This window comes from Alligator sinensis, unplaced genomic scaffold, assembly GCF_000455745.1.
Source record: "Alligator sinensis unplaced genomic scaffold, ASM45574v1 scaffold325_1, whole genome shotgun sequence".
Lineage (NCBI taxonomy): Eukaryota > Metazoa > Chordata > Crocodylia > Alligatoridae > Alligator > Alligator sinensis.
In genome coordinates this window covers 2,263,003-2,283,326 of record NW_005842118.1, presented here as the reverse complement: position 1 = coordinate 2,283,326, position 20,324 = coordinate 2,263,003, and the positions used below count along the sequence as shown (strand labels likewise).

General features: G+C 40.4%; 1 protein-coding gene across 9 annotated transcripts in view; it reads left to right on the top strand.

Moving 5' to 3' along the window:
* HERC4 (HECT and RLD domain containing E3 ubiquitin protein ligase 4) overlaps nt 1-20,324 on the top strand; it is an 85,690-nt gene that overhangs the window by 54,877 nt on the left and 10,489 nt on the right. For 7 of the 9 annotated variants that reach the window (XM_025205563.1, XM_025205564.1, XM_025205561.1 and 4 more), the window contains 8 exons: nt 2,551-2,649; nt 5,919-6,086; nt 6,235-6,378; nt 7,319-7,485; nt 10,180-10,246; nt 10,470-10,552; nt 17,796-17,979; nt 19,023-19,125. In XM_025205563.1, the coding sequence (XP_025061348.1) occupies nt 2,551-2,649; nt 5,919-6,086; nt 6,235-6,378; nt 7,319-7,485; nt 10,180-10,246; nt 10,470-10,552; nt 17,796-17,979; nt 19,023-19,125 (1,015 nt within the window). The other 2 variants (XM_025205560.1, XM_025205566.1) reach the window with 2 other exon arrangements.

Below are 20,324 nucleotides of genomic sequence, written 5' to 3'. Positions count from 1 at the left end.
CTCAGCAGCTGGTGCCTCCTGGGTCTGGGGGGACACCTGGGGTTCCCCCACAGCTAATCGCCAAGCCAGGGTGGTGCGGGGGGGTATCCCCTGCGTGCTTGGCGGTGGACCCGGAAACGGACCAGAAATACTTCCAGTCCACTTCTGGGTCCACCGCTGAGCACGTGGGGGGAGGGGTGGTGAGGGGGAATGACACGCTCCTTTGGGATGCTCCATCTGCCCCACCATCTCAGTGTTCACGAGCCACACCTGGTACCTTGAGGTGTGTAGAAAAAACAAGTAAAGCTGTGTCTATGGCCGAATCGGAATCGAATCACTTTCCCCTGAATTGGGCCGAATCCGAATCGAATACTGCCCACTTCACACACCCCTACTGTTTATCACTTGATGTCTTCTGGGCAGTTCCATCTTGTGTTCTCATACAACTTTTTGGTTTATGTGGGTTTTTTTGTTTGTTTGCTGGTTGTTTGTTTGTTTTTTAAAGAACACACCACATTCTGTTTGTATAGTGTTCCAGGCCCTAATAGTCCATTCACACAGGAGAGGAAGAGGTTGTAGCACTTTTGTCCAGTTGGCATCCGCTGTTCCTTGTATTTGCAACATTCGCAAGCCATCTGATACAGATTTTTAAGTTCATCTTTAAACATTTTTTTCACAGACATTTAGTGCCTGAAGTTGTGATGTCATCTCACTTGAAATGATAACCAGGTCTATCTTCTGGTCATGCAGCTTGTGTGTGTCTGTTTTTCTTTTTCAAATTGCATTGGTGTGTGTTCTCCAAATGTCCAACTGTTATTTATTTCCTACTTTAAGATGCAGGCCATTTTCAGGAGATCAGCTGGGTATTACTGCATTTGTAAATTCAAAGGAATGTGGTAAATCTCTTCTCTTGTGTTCAATTTTTTTAAATGCCTTTCTGTTCAACCTGTAATTCCAAATTCTGCATTTTGTACTAGCAAGGTCAAAGGTCTGTTAGGGCTTTTGTACACCTGCGTACGCTGCGATGCATGCATTTGTATAAATGGCAATCAACGCTGAGAAAATAGCAATGGCACACTTTTGAACTAAAACATATCAAAGGTATTTTAGTTCAAAAGTGCACCACCACCATTTTCTGTGCGCTGACACACATTTCACCATTTATGCAAATGCATGCAATGCAGTACCGGGTGTGTCAGCTTGCGCCTTCCGCAGACTTGATTAATGAAGTCTGTTCCAACGTGCTGGATTTTTGGTGCGTCACAGTACTATATACAGTAGTATATCCTACACTTGGGAAACATCGCTTGTAAGTTTCTTGAGCTCTTACCATCTGAGTAGGAGCCCCATCAGTGCTTACCTTCAGTGGTAAGATGAAACAAGATAGGATCTAAAAATAAAGTATTAATTTCCAGAATTGTTCTAAATAATTGGGATATTGCCTGAAAAAACCATCAGTGAAAAGCATGATTAGAAGAGAAAATAAGAGAAGTCAGGATTCCACAAAGCTCCATGAATATGCATTTCTCTGTCTTATGTGAAGACCTTGTTAGGTTCTTATCTTTACTCATTAAGGAATTTAAAAAAAAGCCTTGGTAGATAGTTAGTTATAATAACCTCTGCAAGTTGCATATTCAGACAATTCTGGTGGTATTTATGTATCATTGTTTTGATCTTTTTTAAAAATTGTTGTAATTGGTTTATATTTCCTGGTCTTGACAAGAACCTTTATCATTCAGCAGCGGGTGAGGAAAACAAGCCAAAAACAGACTTATAACTTATATCCTAGTATTATACTTTTCATATACAATCTCTTCTCTAATTCTTTTAGTACAGTAGAACTGCAAATAGTGGAAATATAATACACCTGTTTTCATGTCTTTATGTGCTTTTGCACATGCAGTCTGAATGTGTTGTATTAAAATGTTGTTGCTCTAATGTTCTGTAATATCTTGACAAATGAGAATACATAGAGCTTGGTTTCTGCATAGCTATGCAGCAGGCAGGTATAAAATGCCAGCATTTTTAAAAGCCATTATCATAGGTTTGGCTACAGTGTGTGGGTTAATCCCAAATAAACGTTATGGGGTTTTTTGCTTTCCCTGGTAACTCCTTTAAAAATACTGTAGCTAAATATTTGAAGTGCTGCTTCCAAGAGGAATAATTAATGCAGACACTAATGCTGCTTTTTCATCTTAATTATTGCTACGTTTGTGCAATGCTGTCATAGGACATCAATCATGGATTAACAGAGGTAAGATTGGTTGTAATCTAGTTGCTGTTGAAGGGTGCAAGGAAATCAGAAATTAAGATATATGCCTGTCAATTTTAATTTTTAACTACAACTTTTAAGTAGATCTTTTAATGAGCATGAGTGTAATCAGAAATGCGACCCTACAAAATTCCTTTAAGTAAACTTATGAAGTTGTAAATTGAATTCTTCTGATAAATCATAAATGTCAAAGAGTTTAAAGTAGAATCATTTTTCAATGCCATTTTTCTAACTAAACTGAAACTTTAAATACCATTTCAGAACTCTGCATGCTAATATTTTTCTCTTTTTGGTTCTAGCTAGCAGAGATTCCAGTTACAATTTGCACATACCCCTTTGTGTTTGATGCACAGGCAAAAACGACACTCTTACAAACAGATGCAGTCTTACAGATGCAGGTAAGAGTATTTCACTTCAAAAAAAATAAATTCTAAAGGGATAACAATATTCAAATACTGTGAAAACGAATGTTTCTTGCTTTTTATATACAGGTAATTTGAGGGTATAAATAGAAATAGTTGGACTTTTTTCTCTTTGCCCCCCCCCACCTCTTTTGGAATTTTGTGCCTGCTTGAAATCATATACTTTTGATAATCACAAACATAATCATGTTTGTAGGACACTTCTCTCCTCTCCTGTTTCACTAGCTAGATGGTGTTTTTCTGCTAAAACTTTGCTTAACACCATATTTCTCAATTGAAAATGCACATATCCTTGCACATGGAGATATTTGGGAAATTCTAGGGAGTATGTAAGAGGAAAGAATGGGAAGGTAGGAAGAGGAAAAGAGAAAATACATAGGAACAGAGAATAGAAAGACAAATGAACAAAACTTGTATCATATCTTAAAGCTCGGGACAGAAATTACACATAATTTGGTATAAGTGATTGGAAACTGGTTCAAATCTATAACACAACAGAAGTTCAGTGCACATAAACCGCTTTCAAAATGACCAAAACTGGCTTTAAGGTAAACCTGCCTGGATGTAGCATCAACCGTAACTGATCTAGGTTAAATCAGTTTATTGAACTTCTGTCCCAGATCCCCTCCAGATTGAAGTTAACTCACAGTCCCCCAGCATCCCAGGATACTTTGCACCTCCCTGCAATCCCCCTTGCCCCTTGGCAGGGTGGACAGGCTAGTCTTTACCCGAGCTGTCTGCTCCAGCAAAGCAGGGAGGGAGGCATGCTCTAGTGCCCCCCAGCTTCTGGCATAGGCCACTGTAGGCATGTGCCTGCATTTCCGGAATCAAAAGTGAATGTTTCTTCACTTGCTTATCAGTTTAGTTTACACAGCTTAGACTAACCTGCAAAGATTGAATCAATTTAACCTCAGACTTTTTGTCTGTACTTAGCTTAAGTGGTTGGAGAGACTACAGTTTGGTTTTAGTGACATATAAGGGTCACTTTTTATTATCCATAATATGGAATCAGAGGGATACAAAGTGCTAAAACGTTAAAAGGGTGTGTGACTCAAAAGGTTAGGGAACCACTGAGCTATCACAATCCACGAAAGGCGTGGTTTATCTGCATCTGTAATACAGTGAGAAAGTCTAGACTTGATAGTTTTAAATGCGACTTTTGTGGGAGGTGAAAACAGATTTAATAGTCTGGAAAAATCATTGCAATTTGTACATTTTACTGTTAATCACAGTTAATGTTAATTAATCCTTGGCTATTTTCATGTTTAATGCCATTATCCATTATATTTTCATATTGTGCAGTTTCTGCTAGTACCTAGTCCAGTTTTGCTTTTACTCTGGATAAGATTAATCTATAACTGAGTGTTTGGTGCAGGGAGAGGGAGTATAAGTATTTTGTAATTTACCACTGGAAGAGTTTTTTTGTTCCTTTGTTTTTCCGTGTTCCTAGGAACACTGAAATAACCTTTCCGGTGCTAATTCTTAAATTGTAGGCTGGTGTTTGTTTATGATAATAGGGTCATTTTTTTTTTTTTTAATACTGGCATATATAGAGGGGATGAAACAAGTGAAGGAATGCTAAGAGAAAGCTATACTGGCATAATAGTTCATAGATTTCATAGATTGTTGAAGTTGGAAGGGACCTCAGTAGATCGAATTTGATCCTCTGCCCAAATACTGCATCCCTTAAACCCTCCCATCCCTTGTTTTATGTTATCTCTTTTATACTGGTTTGCTTATAGTGAAAACAACTAATGTCTTGAAGTTGGAGTTAGATGGAAAAAGGAGAATCTGTGCTTGTACCAAAATATATATAAAAAAATATGGTATTTACAAAGCTTGTACTTGTCATTAGTGCTGAACAGTCAGTCAGGAGATATCCAATGAACAGAAAAATAAGAGGGGGAATTTAAGAAAAATGTTCACCCTGTTTTTGTTTCTTTTCACAGAAATGGTAATATTTTAAGTGCATCAAAGTTGATATTTAATCAGCTTTTAGGAACTCTGTACTCTTAATTAGTATACTCCCAATAATATTTTGTTTAGAGTGGTCATGTGTTTGGTGAGGAGACTAAATGGCAGGAGTGGAAGTAATGTAAAAAAAAAAAGAGGGGGGGAAATGTAAAATAAATAAATAAATAAATGGAATAATTTCTTAATGTGTGTGTATATATATAGTAGATAAATTAGAGGCCATAGTAGAAGTGCTTATGGTGTGGCCTGCAGGTTCCAGTGAATCTATGCATTCTGCTAAATACCTTGACACAAGGACACAAAAAGGGAAAGGAAAGGATGAGTTGTGATGTTGCTTTGTTTTGTATGCATTTTTTTTTTAAATTGGAGTATAAATCAGTGCTTAAGATTTACTACACACTTCAGTACTGATGCTAAGGTGATAGAAAGTGGTGGTTAGCTGTGTTAGTCTGAAGTCAGGCAGAATATAGGGAAGAGTGGCCCCTTAGGCCCTTGTTAGATGTTAAGTTTATCATGTGATTGTGTCAGTCATGACATAAATTGCAACATGTTACACATTTGCAGGGTTTATGGTACAATAAAATGGCAAACAAGCTGCAAAGCTCCCCACATTTGAACATATAGCATGCAGCATTAGGCTATACAGTGTGGCTTTAAATGTCTCCACAGGGAGAGCCTGTGGGCTCCCCCCATGCACAGAGACATTTTTAAAGCCACCCTGTGGAGCCTGATGTTGGGTCTATGGTAAAGGCAGCTGGGAACCTGGGCCCCTTGATGGCATATGTGTAGCTGGGCAATGAGAGAGCTCCAGGGCAGGGAAAACATACAACTGGGCAGCAGGGAGCTTCCCAGTCCCTAGCTGCACACTTCAACCAGGACCCAGGACTCTGTTACCTGATCCCACAGGGTCAGTGCTGGGTGCCAGGTCCAGGACCTGGGTATCTCTTCTATCTGATCCACCTTGGCAGCTCTGTGACCCAGGACCTGGGGCTGCATCTTCCCTTTAAAAGGTACACATTTGCCTGGCATTTGCCAAGAGCCTTAGAGACTCACTGGTTTAGAGTGAGGCAATAACCTGCTTGGTCAGATTAAAGTGATACATATAAACACATTTGCTGACATTAAAGGGTGGGGGAGTAGTTTATTAAGGTGAAAACCATCTCTTGCTAACTAGATAAAAAATAAATTGGTAGATGAATTTGAATGTTGGACACGTCATGTTAGCAGTGTTGATTATCAGTAAGGATTTACCTTATTTTTTCCCCCCCCAGATGGCTGTTGATCAGGCTCACAGACAGAATTTCTCATCTCTTTTTCTCCCAGTATATGAATCTGTCAATCCATGTCTAATATTAATGGTACGCAGAGACAATATTGTAGGAGATGCTGTGGAAGTCCTTAGGAAAACGAAGAATCTAGATTACAAGAAACCACTCAAGGTATCAATTTACTCTGCTTAAAGTCCGTTTATTCAATGCTAATTAGCTTAATTTTTTTAATGTGTGCTATGTTTTAGTGTGTGTTTAGTCGAAATGTGCTCTGCATTCCTTTTATTATATTCTGTGCTAACTGAAGTGCCCATTTCAGGTTATTTTTGTAGGAGAAGAAGCTGTTGATGCAGGAGGCGTTCGCAAAGAATTTTTTTTGCTCATCATGAGAGAGTTACTAGATCCCAAGTATGGAATGTTCAGGTATTATGAAGAGTCCAGGCTGATCTGGTTCTCTGATAAGGTACTATTTTTAGGTCACAGTGAACAACTTCCCTTTCTATTTTAAAATGGAATATAATGATAGCAGATTCTTAAGAAAATATTTGTGGTAGATGAACAGAAAAATTATTGCAAAGAAGGTTCCCCGTTCACATATCTGCACTCCCCATTTATTCCCAAGTCAGATTTCATCCCCCACAAGAGTGCAATAACCAAAAATGCCAGAAAAAGCAACAGAGGCAAGGGTTTGGTATGTTGTGTTTTGGACCAACTGTGTGGTTGGGGGAGAATTTTGACAAGCTTTCAGGAGTCTGTATCCAAAAACTTGTTAAATCTCTCTTAAATGTACAGCTAGTGTAATAAAAGATACCACAAAAAAGTCCAACCTTGTGTCTCATACATTTCCTGGAGCATCAGACCTGCAGCTCTTTAGCTGTACTAGAAACAAGTAAGATCGTACAAAGAGCCCAAACTGTTTTACAGAGCAAGACGCTGGAAAAAAAGTAGCAGTGTATCAGGTGGCTCTTTTATCCTTATGAAGTCTCGTGTATAGGCTTTTGTAGCAGTGAATAGATTGTGGACTGGAAGTTAGGAGACCTGGTTTTGATTCCTGCTTTGCCATTAATTCATAAAGTAACACCTGAGTGTCTAGTGCCTAACTTCTTTCAGTTTTTCACTAATTTTTGATGCCTTTGTTTTGGGGTATCTAAGGTGCGCTGAACAACAGCCAAACTTCTTTGTGCCTACCCCTTTGGTGATAGGTCTAGAAAGGTCAGCAGTGGATCTAGCCTTTTTTTTTTGGTGACAATTTCCTGTAATGAACCTAAATGTTAAATGATTGAATAGTGAAATATTGATTGTTAACCAAAGTTAGTAACGTAATGATGTAGTGTAACTTTTTTGTCTTATTTTCTGTAAGCATAAGACTTTTTTCTAATTTTCCTCTCCTCTATTCTTTGTAGACATTTGAAGACAGTGACTTGTTCCACTTGATTGGTGTTGTTTGTGGGCTAGCAATATATAACTTTACCATTATAGACCTTCATTTCCCTTTGGCTTTGTACAAGAAGCTATTGAATAAGAAGCCTTCTCTGGATGATTTAAAAGAGTTAATGCCTGATGTTGGCAGGTGAGAAGATAACAACTGAATGAAAAAGAGCACTGTGTCGTTTTTATTTTAATATACTATATAGTTTTGTGTAATGATATAAGGGAACAAATAACTATCTGAGTAAAAGGACAAAACTCCTCAAACTAGCACTCTCCAGCTACTAGAAAAATTGAGATTATATTTACCCTATTTTTAAACTTCTGTTTTCAGTTGTTTAGTTTTGTGGTTACATTTTTCTAGTTTTAAACTATCTGAATTGTATAGGTAAAAATTAATTGAGGTTCATATATGAATTTTATAGATATACTTTGAATATAAGTATAGGGCAACTTATTTAGTTTGAGGACATGCTGTGTAGTTTATTTCCAAACCAAATACATGTTATGAATTTACCCATTTTTAATGGTAAACTATACTCAGCCTGGGTCACTGAGAATAGTGTTTGGAATATCTCTGCTTCCTATCTTTTTCAGAACAAGGACATTCAGGAGGGGGAAAAAACCTCTCTATATTCAGGTTTTTTTGGCTTTTAAATTTATGTGCATTTCTCCTCATCTTTAAATCACACCATATATCCCCAAAATAAAATGAATTATTATAGTCTTGGCACAAATGAAACCCTCTTTGGAGGATTCAGAGATGGTTGATGGGCTATTACTTAGTTTTTACCCCAATTAAACACTTCTGTGTTTTCTTCCACATTCTTCTCTGCTCCTGCTCATCGTCTCTGCAAGGCAATATAATAAAGTTAAACTGTGCTTTGGCCTGTAGTTATGTTACCATCCATCAGCCAGAGAAATAAGTGCAGTCTTTTGTTATGTGTAGGTGGTTTTTCTTTTGTATGGCTAACTTGCAGCAACAATTATACATAATTGGTATGGTATTGGTCTGGTAAAGCCAGACTGACAGGGATATGGAAAAGCTAGAAAAAATATTTTAAGATATATTTATATACAGATGCATTGTTATAACAATATGAGGAATCAAAATAAAACACCATAAATACTGTTACCAGGACTGGATAAATCACGGCTTATCTCTATTTAGTTTCCTGATTTTTTTTTTTTTTTGATTTTTTTTTTTTTTTTAATTTTTTTTTTAATGCTGAGCACTTCAGCTTCCATTCAAGTCAGTTGTCCTCAAAAGCCCTCACTACATTGCAGAATTGAGCCCTTTTAACACTAAAATTTTTCTTTTTATGTAGAACCTTTATATACCTGTAAGGGTTGGGGATTATTTTAGACTGTAGAAGGAGGGATCAGGCTCCCATCATTTGGCTTCTCCTTAGAGGTGCACTGGATCAGCATATTGGATCAGCACTGGAAAATTAACGTTATCGGCTTTTTGCCCAGTGTAGCCGATAACATTCCCTTCTGAATATAATATGCCTTCTGGCTGGGGCCCCCAGATTCCGCACACATGTGCGCAGCTACACACATGCACATGGCCAGGAATGCAGCTGAGCAGCATGGAGAGCAGCTCCCTTTTAAGTCTGTGGAGAGGGAGGGGCAGATTGAGGCAGTGAGGGAGAGAGTGAGGTTGAGGCTGCGGGTGTTGCCCAACCATGGTGATGAATGGGACCCGGGGCGGGGAGTGGGACAGCTGCGGGCGGCTCGTCCACAGGGCATGGGCGGGGTTGCAGCAGGGGCGGCTCCCTGCTGTTGTGCGTACCCCCCAGGGGAAGCATAGGGGGGCATGTGCTCCCCCTGATTTGTGCGTGGGGCGGATGGAAGCTGCTCATTGTAGGCTCAGGGCTCTCTGCTCTGCTGCTTTCTCTCAGGAGGCCTGTACCCTTGCCCTCTCGGTGATAGTGGGGGCAGCGAGTTGTACCTCCCACTGCTGGGCGGGAAGGGGATGCGTGGCTGGTGCAGGGCCCCCAGAGCAAAGGCAAGGAGGGTGGAAAGCCCGGAGCCTGCAGCAGTCACCCCGCATCATCTACCCTTGCCCTGCTCAGCTCTGCTCCAGTTAAGTGTCCCTGCAGTTAAATATGGTGGCACCTCTCTTGCCATTTTTAAGTAGTGGGACACTGATCCCCTGGATGACCTGCCAGCGGCTTTGTCCCGCTCCTTGCTGCAGTCCCAGGGTCCCATTCACTGCCCTGGCTGGACAGCACCGCAGCCCCTGGCCCACTCCCTCCCTCACTGTTGGGGCCTTGATCTGCTCCCCCTCCATGTCCCTTCTCTTCCCCACACACCTGCCCTTCCACAGACTTACCTGCAGGGAGCTGCCCTCCATGCTGTTCAGCTGCATTCCTGTAAATCGGTTACCAGATCAGTATCCGCTGATATGGCTGGTTAATAATCCGCTATCGGTGTCGGCCAAGAAAATCTTTATTGGTGCACCCCTACTTCTCCCCCAGGTAATCCTGCCTCTTTGCACTTTGGACCCTTCTGTTCATTTTTACCTCAGAAGAACCTCTCAACTTGCACCTTGCTTCCAGAGTAGACAGTTGGAAAGAATTGTTGACCCAGAGAGAAAAAACAAGAAACCGTTTCTAGTACAACTTTGTTGCATTGTAATTTAAATGACCTGTTTATCACTAGTGGGTTTCCCAGCAACATACTTCTAAATGCAAGTTGTCCAACTGAGGGAATTCTGAGAGCACACTCAGAAGATAACTGGTAGAGCTGTAGAAACATGTTCTTCAGAAACCTAAGTGACATGTTTAATCTTTCAAACATTGAGCTGAAGACTACATACATTATTTGGCAGGAGTATGCAGCAGTTACTGGACTATCCAGAGGATGACATAGAAGAAACATTTTGTCTCAACTTTACAGTAAGTGCTTGATTTTCTTTGAAGTATTTTACATGCATTTTTAACAAGTAACTGCCTCTGACAGAGTATATGTTAGCAGAAACAACTTGCTCTTCTCTTAAAAACTTACGTTCACATGATTTTCTGTGTTAAAGTTAGTAAGTTGCTGTTTTGGGTTAAGTTAATGGCAGAGGCCTATTTTAGAACAGTAACTTAAACTTACTCTGAATTCTGTTTTAAACAGATCACCGTGGAAAATTTTGGAACAACAGAAATTAAAGAGCTTGTTCCGAATGGTGCTGACATTCCTGTAGTCAAACAAAATAGGTAAGTGAATTCTGACAGTGGAGGTGCGGCAGTCATTGAGCACCCTCCTGCTCGTGCTTTATCTCCTGCATAGTGCTTTAAATAATTTTCATTTGCTCTGAAGGAACCTGCCCTGCACACCATATAGACTGCCATGAGAAAACAATGTAATTTATTAATTTTTTTTTTGCTGCTTGAAGTATAGAATTTTAACTTGGAAGTTGCTAGACCACATCTTGACCATGTTCTCCATTTTACAGACTTAAGTAGTTTGTTACATTCATCTCATTAGGGAAGGTAACTTTTAACTTTGAAGAGACTGTAGACTGTTTAACTTGAATGTTCTTGCCAGTGAGAATGTACTCAGTTGCAGAGACAGCTTCCATCTAGATGCAGCTTTTCTCACTATGGGAAATGCAATTGGGGATCAGTTTTTCTCTCTGCAGAGAAGTTGAATTAGTTTGATAATAAGAATCTTAAGGCATGTGAGGGTTGATCTTTTAATTTTTTTTTTTGTCCTGGATTTTACAGCATTTAAAAACTAACATTTTATTTTATGAAATGATCCCTCTGCCTATCAAATAGGGAGTTGCACCTCCCATCCTATTATGAAGGGCCTTACTTCTAGTTTTATCTTTCTTCCCTCTGTTCCTTTCTTTCCTTGACATGCATTTATTTTATTTATTGGTTGAGCACTTCCTTCATTGTCTTATTTGTTTTTCAAAACAAGCTACCCAGGCTTCCCTTCCTGGCTGGGCCCAGGTGGAGCATAGAGCATATCATTTGATACCAGATACCAGAACTCAGTCATATAGAATTGAGTTGTGTAAGAGGACAGGAAGAAATACTTGGTTTGGCAGCTAGCTACCTGACTCTGTAGCTCGATACATGGGAGTTTTTCCTGCACCTGCATCATTAGAAGGAAACAAAAAAAATTGAGGGAACTGTCTACTTTTTCAGTTCTGACAGTCTGTGTTGAGGGTGCCTCACAAGAGAGCAGCTTACCCTAAGTAGTCTGGAGGCCCCTATTTGGAAGTGGGAGAATTGTCTCTAACTTGCACAGACATGAAGGAACTTATTTGAGCAAAGTCCTGCACCAAAATTGTCTTGTTCTGTGATCCTTTTACCCTCAAATCCAACTGTGCCTCTTGGGGTAACAAGGAGCAATAGTCACAAATTGACGGAGAGCAAATTTAGGCTAGACATCAGGAAAAACTTCCTCATGGTAAGGGTGGTCAAAACTTGGAATGAGCTTCCAAGGGAGGTGGTGCTCTCCCCTACTTTGGAAGTCTTTAAGAGAAGGCTGGATAGGCATCTAGGCAGGGGGTTAGACTCGATGACCTGTTGAGGTCCCTTCTGACCCTATGAACTAATACATTAGATTTCAAAACATGGATTTCAAGTGGCTCAAGGAGATAGTAGGCGAGATGTCATGGGTGAAGAATAAAGGCACCCAGGAGGGCTGGAATCTTCTAAAGGGCACAGTATGGGAACCCCAACAAGTAACAGTTCTAACATGATGGGAACATGAGAATGGTAAGAGAGCAATATTGGGAACAAGGTGCTTCTAGAATGTCTCAACTGCAAGAGGAAATCATGCAGGCAATGGAAAGATGGGCAGGTCACCAAGGAAGCTTACTAGGAAATAGCCAGAACCTACAGGGGCAAAATCAGGAAAGCAAAGGTAAAAAATTAGCTTAATCTGGTGAGGGAAGTTAAAGATAACAAGAAGAGGTTCTGTGAAAAATGAAAGGAAGACCCATCTCTGCTCTTAAGTAGGCAGTGCAACCTCTTAAAAGAAGTTGCTAAAATTGTGAGCTACTTAACAACTCCTTTGCCTCAGTATTCACAAAAAAACTGATCTGTAACCAGACAGCTAATAAATATTTGGATAAAGACAAGGTTAAGATTGATAACAAAATAATGAGTGAGCTTTTGATGAGTCTGAATGAATTCAAGTCAGCAGGACCTGAGGAACTGGCAGAGGAGATCTCCGAGTCCTTGGCAGTAATATTTGCAAGGTTTTGGGAGATGGGTATGGTACCAGAGGACGAGCAAAGGGCCGACAGTCCCTCCTTAAAAAAGGAACAGAGGGGGACCTGGGGAACTATAGACCAGTTGGCCTTACCTCAGTACCTGGAAAATTACTGGAGCATAACCTAAGGAGTTCATTTGCAAGCATCTGGAGGAGGAAAGGCTGATCACAAGCAGCCAGCATGGATTTACTATGAATAAATTATGCCAAGCAAACTTGCCTTCCTTCTGCAACAAGATAACTAGTTGGGTGAATGAAGGGAATGCAATGGATATAGTGTATCTGGACTTTAGTAAAGCTTTTGACAAGATTCTACATGTTTTTTTCATAACATATTGGAGAAATGTGGACTAGACAAAATGACTACAGGGTGAATGGACAACAGGGTCAATAGTTGCAAGAAAAGGATTATTATAAATTAATTAAGTTGGAATGGCAAGAGGTTTTGAGTAGAACCCCACAGGGATCTGACCTGGGTCCAGAATTGTTCAGTGTGTTTGCTAATGATTTGAAGGCTGGATTAGAGAGCTGCTTGAGCAAATTTTGCAGATGACAAAACTGGGAAGGATCATGAACACATTGCAAGACAGGAGCTCAATTCAGAAGGATTTTGACAGAATGGGTAGTTGGGCTGGAGCTAACAGGGTGAAGTACAGTGCTGACAAATGCAAGGGGCTATGCCTCAGGAAGAATAACCAAAAACACAAATATGAAATGGGTGACACCTGGTTGGATGGCAGTACTGCAAAGAAGATGAGGGATAGTCTTGCTGGATCATAGACTCAATATGTAGGGATCTCTAGAATTCATGCCAGAAATGTGCAGTGTGACAGCTTCTTTAATCTTGGAGTTTCCCCCATGTGCTCCCTGCTGCTGATTGGTGGAGGGGTCCTGTTGCTCGCTGCTTGCTGCCTGTGCCTGATAGCCGGGAGGCGAAAACTGCAGCATATTTAAAACTGCAGTTTTTTGCTTCCCAGCCATCAGGTGTGGGCAGCCAAGTGATGGGGGCCCCTCTGCCAATCAGTGGCGGGGGGTGGGAAGGGCACGGGTAAATTCTAAGATTAAAGAAGTCAGCACTCTATGTTCCACACTTCCGGCGCAAAGATCCCTGTCAGTATGACTGCAGAGTGACAGCTGCACAGAAGGCAAATGCTGTTTGAGGTTGCATCAGTAGGAGCATTAGGTGCAAGACACAGGAGGTGCTAATGCCAATTTACTTAACACTGGTTAGGTCTCATCTAGAGTGTTGTGCAAAGTTTTGTGCTCCACATTTTAAAAAGGACATGGAGAAATTAGTGTCCAGAGGCAGGTGACAAAAATAAAGGGTTTGGAAGGCAAGTCATGTGAATAGAAGTTGAAGGAAATAGGCATATTTAGCTTGAGGAAAAGGTGCATAAGAGGGGATATTTTAGCAGTCTTTGAATATCCAAAGGGCTACAACAAAGTAGAGATAAAACTCCTTTTCTTTCTTGCTGCAGAGAGGAGGATGCAGACCAGTGGCCTAAAGTTGCATCAAAGTAGGTTTAGACTGGATATCAGGAAAAACTCCTTCACTGTTAGAACAGTGAGGCAGTGGAATGGATCTGGGGTGCTCTGTCCCTGGCCTGCAGGTATCCCCACAGGTCTGGAAATGTGGTGGTGATGGAGCATTGGCTACCACTCTCCAGCTGCCAAGGTTCCAAGCCCCATGCGGCTGGATCTGCCACAGCCAGGCTGGCCCCCTGTGGAAAAAATGTCCCCCATTCCTGCATGGTTGGATTGAGCTGGGGCTTGATCCAGCCATGCGGTAATGGATCAGCCAGGGCCTGAAGCAACTGTACCTGATGTGGTGTTGTACAGGCTGTTTCCGCAGGGCTGGATGGGGCAGTGTGTGGATCAGCACTGTGCACCAGATTGAGCCCACAGACCTGGTTCAGTCTGCAAACAGACCTGGCACTGCTCATCCAGCCCATGTGCTGAAAAAGTTGGGCACTACTGTAATAGAGTGCCTAGGGAAGTTGTGTATCTTTATCATTGGAGGTTTTCAAGAAGAAGTTGAATAAGTATTGGTTCTGGATGATCTAGATGCTTGTGCTCTACTATGGGTATTTCCCATGCTTCTCAGCTTTGGTTGTCACATGGAGGCAGGAATAATTTTTTTCCTTTCCTATTACCACGCGTATGAGGTTTGGTGTTTTTTGTCTTCCTCAGAAGCATTGGGTGTTGGCTGCAGCCAGAGCCGTCCCTAGGGGTGTGCGGGGCCCATATTGGCTCGTGTGGGGCCGGGGGGTGGCAAGCAGTTGGAGTTTGGAGCTTGCGGCAGTCGTGGTGGGGCCTGTATGGCACTGTCCACGGGACTCCCCAAACCACGGGGCCCAGGGCGGTTGCCTCAATTCGCACCCCCCCCCCGCCCCTTGGGACGGCCCTGGCTTCAGGCAAGGCTAGGGATTGACTGGGGTGTGCCAGTGCTCCTTTTGGGAATAAAACTTGGATGTTCCTGACAACAGGGTCTTGCCCCTCTGCTCAGGGTCAGTCAATCACCATACTTGGGGTCAGGAAGAAATTTTACCCCATGGTCAGACTGGTAAGAACTGTGGGGGTTTTTGCCTTCCTCTGTAGCAAGGGATGTGGCCCTCTTGGATCTCTCGAGTATAACAACCTTTCAACAGCAGGATACTGGCTGCTGTTATTCCCCTGCTTTACTTGTGGCATGTTAGGGTCTCAGGGCTGACTCTGTAGTTTTACTAATAGATTAGCAAAGGATTTTTATAGGTTGGTTTGGATAGAAATGATCCTGCCTCATGCAGGGGGGTGGACTAGAGGATGACCTACAAGAGATCCCTTCCAACCCTACTTTTCCATTATTCTGCGTACTTCCATAAGATGCCTGAGACACCAGTAAAAATTACATTCCTGTTTATCACACATCTTGAAGATTGGAGTTTTCTCCTAGTTCTTTTATGACATGCAGATATTTTTTCCCAAGGAAATCGACTAGTGTCAGCACTTCTAGGAGCACTGGGTCTATGATCCTTGTGAAAGAATTCATGGGGAAGACAAGTAGGAAAGGGACTTTTCATGTATAGAAAGACATGGTGTGTGATTCTTTCATAGTTCCATAAGACTGCCTTCTGATGGTTAGGGAATTGGGTAACTCCTCAGCATATGCTTTTCAGTGCAATGTTGATGATAATTGGTAAGTTAAGTGATCACCATTTATCATAATAGAGCCCCCTAACCTTTTTTGAACTAGGTATCTGTTTGGGCAAAAGTACAACTGTATGAAAGCCTGATGCATTAAGTTCTAGTTAACTCAGTTTTTTCAAGATGGGGATTTTGTTCAGTTTTGACATAAGAGTTCTTGGAGTATTTAGTCATTTGTATCTGATAATTTGTAGCAGGTTCCCCATTCAAAAATGAGTTTGTTTGCATCCTGAAACAGAGTTAAATGAAGAACAGCAGTGGTATACATGTAGCCCTACTGTTCCTCTTGTTTTTCAGACAGATGAAGTCTCTACCAAATTCAGTTAGTCTTTTAGGCTTACTATCATGAAAAAATATTTTGGGAGGACTCCGCTCTGGTTGGCTTGAACTTCCATTTGACTTTGGCTGTGACAGCTGTAAACCTGATTTCATACTATATCTATATAATTTGAGCGTGTTCTGGATTAGGATTAGAGGTCTCACGTGGAAATGAAGTTTACACCTTTTTGTAATAGAAATGCAGTCTTTGTTTGTTCCTTTTTAATCATGGACTTGTATTGTCTTAGTTGAATACTCAACAGTGCTGCTAGCCTTTGTGGGGTTTCTCTATGGGGGGACCTATATATTTGTGCTTGTAGGTTATCATCTACTTGTTATTTTGCATGCTATTTGTTAACTGTAGATTTGCATAAATTAGACACATACTAAAGTTTTGATTACTGCCCAGTGCACATTTGGAATGAGTGTTACACAAATTGCCAATCACAAGTGAGACCTTATGAGGGGGGATAAGGCAAGATGCTGCGTTTATGGATTAAACACACACACCCACACCCACCCACACCCATATTCATACCCCAGTTTCTGTTCTGTGCTGGTATATATTACCAGTCTTACCAGTATTGAGGTCAGTTTATTGGCCACCCAAGTTGATCATGAGTAGGAGCCGGGCTCCTGCCGTTCCATCTTATCAGACAACCTGATGCTCCAGGATGACATGCAGAAGAAGACCTAAAATCGATACGTCTCACCCCATCTTTTATAGCCTTGTCAATTCACCCAGTCCTCTGGGCTTTTGCTGTGTTATCACTGTGTTCTTCCTTGAAGGTCAATTGCCGTTGTTCTCTCACTGTTCTAGGGTGGATTCTTCTTGTTTTGGTCTTTTATCTGTCTGCATTCTTCAGCCAGTTGCCAACTGATGTTTTCCTTTTCCACAAATACGCTCTCATTCATTCTCTCTCACATACAGCATATAAAGATCAAGCACTTATGTCAAACTACAGAGCAATACAAAACGGAGTTTCTTAAGGCAATGCAAAACTCAAGAAAATAAAATTAAAAGCAAGAGGCAAAAAGTTTATTTGTATAACATAAGTACCTTATAAATGTTTACAGTGATTTGTCTTGTACCACCGAACAATTCTCTCAAAACACTGCCCACAAGGACCTTTCATTTTTGTATTAGTCTCCATCACAGTTTTAATCTTGTTATAATATTCAGAATAATAACTAGGTCAAAAGGTAACACTTCTAAAGATTTTCAGGATTACCTCTTTAAACAAATAGCAAGCTATTTGCAAAGCATGTTCAAAGGATCTTTTTTTTTTTAGATCAGTGGTATGTCCTTGATAAAAAGCATGTATTACCATGGCAGAAAAAAAACTTGCTGGTAGGATACTTGTAAACTGATGTTTGGATTAAAAAAATCCAACAACTATAAGTAAACTGAGTAGATTGGGAATGTGTAAAAAAATATGAAAATTTCAGGCAAGAAATGAGAAATGCTTGTACTCAAGTACAGCTGGTCAAAATGCCACAAAAGATATCTATCAAACCATTTTGCTCTGCTTATTTATGTTCTGGGTGTCTCTATTATGCCTATAGCATAGACTGTAGACAAAATATAATTTTTTAATCACTATTTTATACTAAACATTTAAGATTTATTTATAGAAAGGTGTGTGTGTGTGTGTGTGCGCGCGCGTGTGTCTAAACAAAAAAGGTTCCACTTTCAAATGACTGGCTTTGTGTTTTTTCACTCTACAGACAGGAATTTGTTGATTCCTATGTGGATTACATCTTCAATAAATCAGTGGCTTCCTTGTTTAATGCATTCCATTCAGGCTTCCACAAGGTTTGTGGAGGAAAGGTTCTACAGCTCTTTCAGCCCAGTGAGCTTCAGGCAATGGTGATTGGGAATACAAATTATGATTGGAAGGAACTGGAAAAGGTAAGCATCTTATTTTAGGTAGTAGATACGTGATACGGATTTAAAATGCCAAAAGAAAATACTTGGGTTTATCTACATGAGATGCTTTACTGTGCAGCAGACTAATTTGCCGCATAGTAAAGCGTCACCATCTATGCATGTGCGGCATTAGGGCGCAGTAGACTAATTTGGACAGAATGCATGAAAAACAAAATACTTAAAACGAGCAAAGAGCTCAACTTCCAGCCCTTAACGACTATGAAACTATGAAAGTACTTTGTAAGTCGCTGCATGTCCAGTGTTGAAATGCAGTGATCATAGAGTCATAAGAGAAGTAGGGCTGGAAGCTGCCTCCGGAGGTCATCTGATCCAACCTCCTGCCTGAGGCAGGATCATCCCTCTCCAAACCATCCCATACAATCATAATCTGAACTCTGCAGAAGACAACACAGACTTAACACCCAAACCTGCCACAGGAAAAATCAGTGGAACCATGGCAGCCAACATTCTGCTTCTATAAAATATTAGAATCATAGAATCATATGCTGGTTAAACAATTTTACTGTGCAGTATTAAACAGCTTGCCATTTGGAGTGAAAAGTAATATATACAATTAAAATGCCTAGGGAATTTTTATATCACCAGAATGTACATACTGTGGGTGCATCTACACAAGATGCTACGTTGCTGTAGCATCTACACAAGATGCTATATAGCTGTAGCTGCTAAAAATAACCATGCACTGCCAGTACAGCACAGTAGTGGCTGTAATTGTGCTGTCCTTTAGTACTTCCTAAAGCAAGTACTAAATGATGGCTCAGTAACAACTGTGCCGTGGGGGGCAAGTATAGACGTGTCCGCTGAGACTGGAATTTACTGGAGCTAGAACTTTTTGGTTGTAACAGTGATATTCATTTCTAACCAAAATAAGAAAAAAACGTCTTTTGGGGTTAAACATTTAGAGTTGAGCTCACAAAAATTTAAAGTGCTCCTAGATAAAGAACTTTATAATATAAGTACCTAGGGAGGTTAAGAAATAACTTTTTTACTTTTTTTCTTTAAAGAATACGGAGTATAAAGGAGAATATTGGGCAGACCATCCTACAGTTAAACTATTTTGGGAAGTTTTTCATGAGCTATCCCTGGAAAAGAAAAAACAGTTTTTGTGTAAGTATTTAAATATGGTCTAGAAACCAGAAACCTAATAATATTGCAGTTTCAATCTCTTTCTAGAAGAGGACAAAATTAAACACATGATCTATTAAAATAATGTCCACTTACCTTTTGAGGGTGAAACCATCATGGGGCAGGAAATCCTGTCAGCACTTGATATTTTGGTAGCTTTGAATGTGAGAACTTGCAGGATCATAGAATGTTTTATTGAGGAGGAATTCCTTCCTGAGGTGGTGTTTAGAGGGGGTAAGATCAAGCATGAGTGTTTGTTGTGGGATAATCGTTGCCTACTGTCCACCAATCCTGTACCATGCTTGGTTATTTGAGCAGATAGTAAGATAATCCTGTAGTTACTTGTGCATATTCTTCAAGTGGTCCTTTTCCCCAGAAGGCTAGAATAACTGTTGTGTACATTGGTATGTATTTTGTAGACTGTGGCTTCATAGGTGGCAAAGACATGTGCTTTTTTTTCCTGTCTTCATCATAGCATTCAGTAAGTGGTTTTACTGGGTTGTGGATAGACTGGTTAATGTACTCAAGTAATTTATTTGCTAATGTACATTCTCTTTGTGGTGAAGAAAAGTGATATTAATTTTTAGATAAAAGCAAGAATGTTTGGACAGAACTGTTTGGAACTGCCTTTCTTCATGCAGTGCTGTCACAGCTGCGAGCTACTGGAGTGCTTGATTTTGGAGCACCTTGCTTTAAAACAGAAGGAGCTAATGGCAGGGCACTCTCTGGTGTATTGAGTACCCCATTTAGTAATCTATAATAGTTCATGTTTGTCTCTCACAACACTGTAGCGTCTGCCTTTTTCAAAAGTATTTCAAAAGTGAAGTCTGACGTAGGTGGGCTCTGGGACTTTTTGGGGAATTCCTGTTTTCTTCTTTTTTTCCTTGACACATGCAAATGTAGTAGAAAGTCCAGAAAATGTACACATAGACTATGTATTTTAAATAGGAAACCAGGAGATGAGAGAACTTTTCTGCTATCTTCCTCAACATCTGGTAGTCAATCTTACATGCTGTGCATTCGATAAACGTTTTGATTTACGTAGACTGTGCTTTTTGTATTGAGAAGTTAGATGTACAAATCAGAATTAAAGTTAATGTATACTGTTTTTTTATTTATCTGCTACCTTAATGTAACTTATCCATGTATTAAAAACCATCTGCAAATGAGGAGTAACTTCA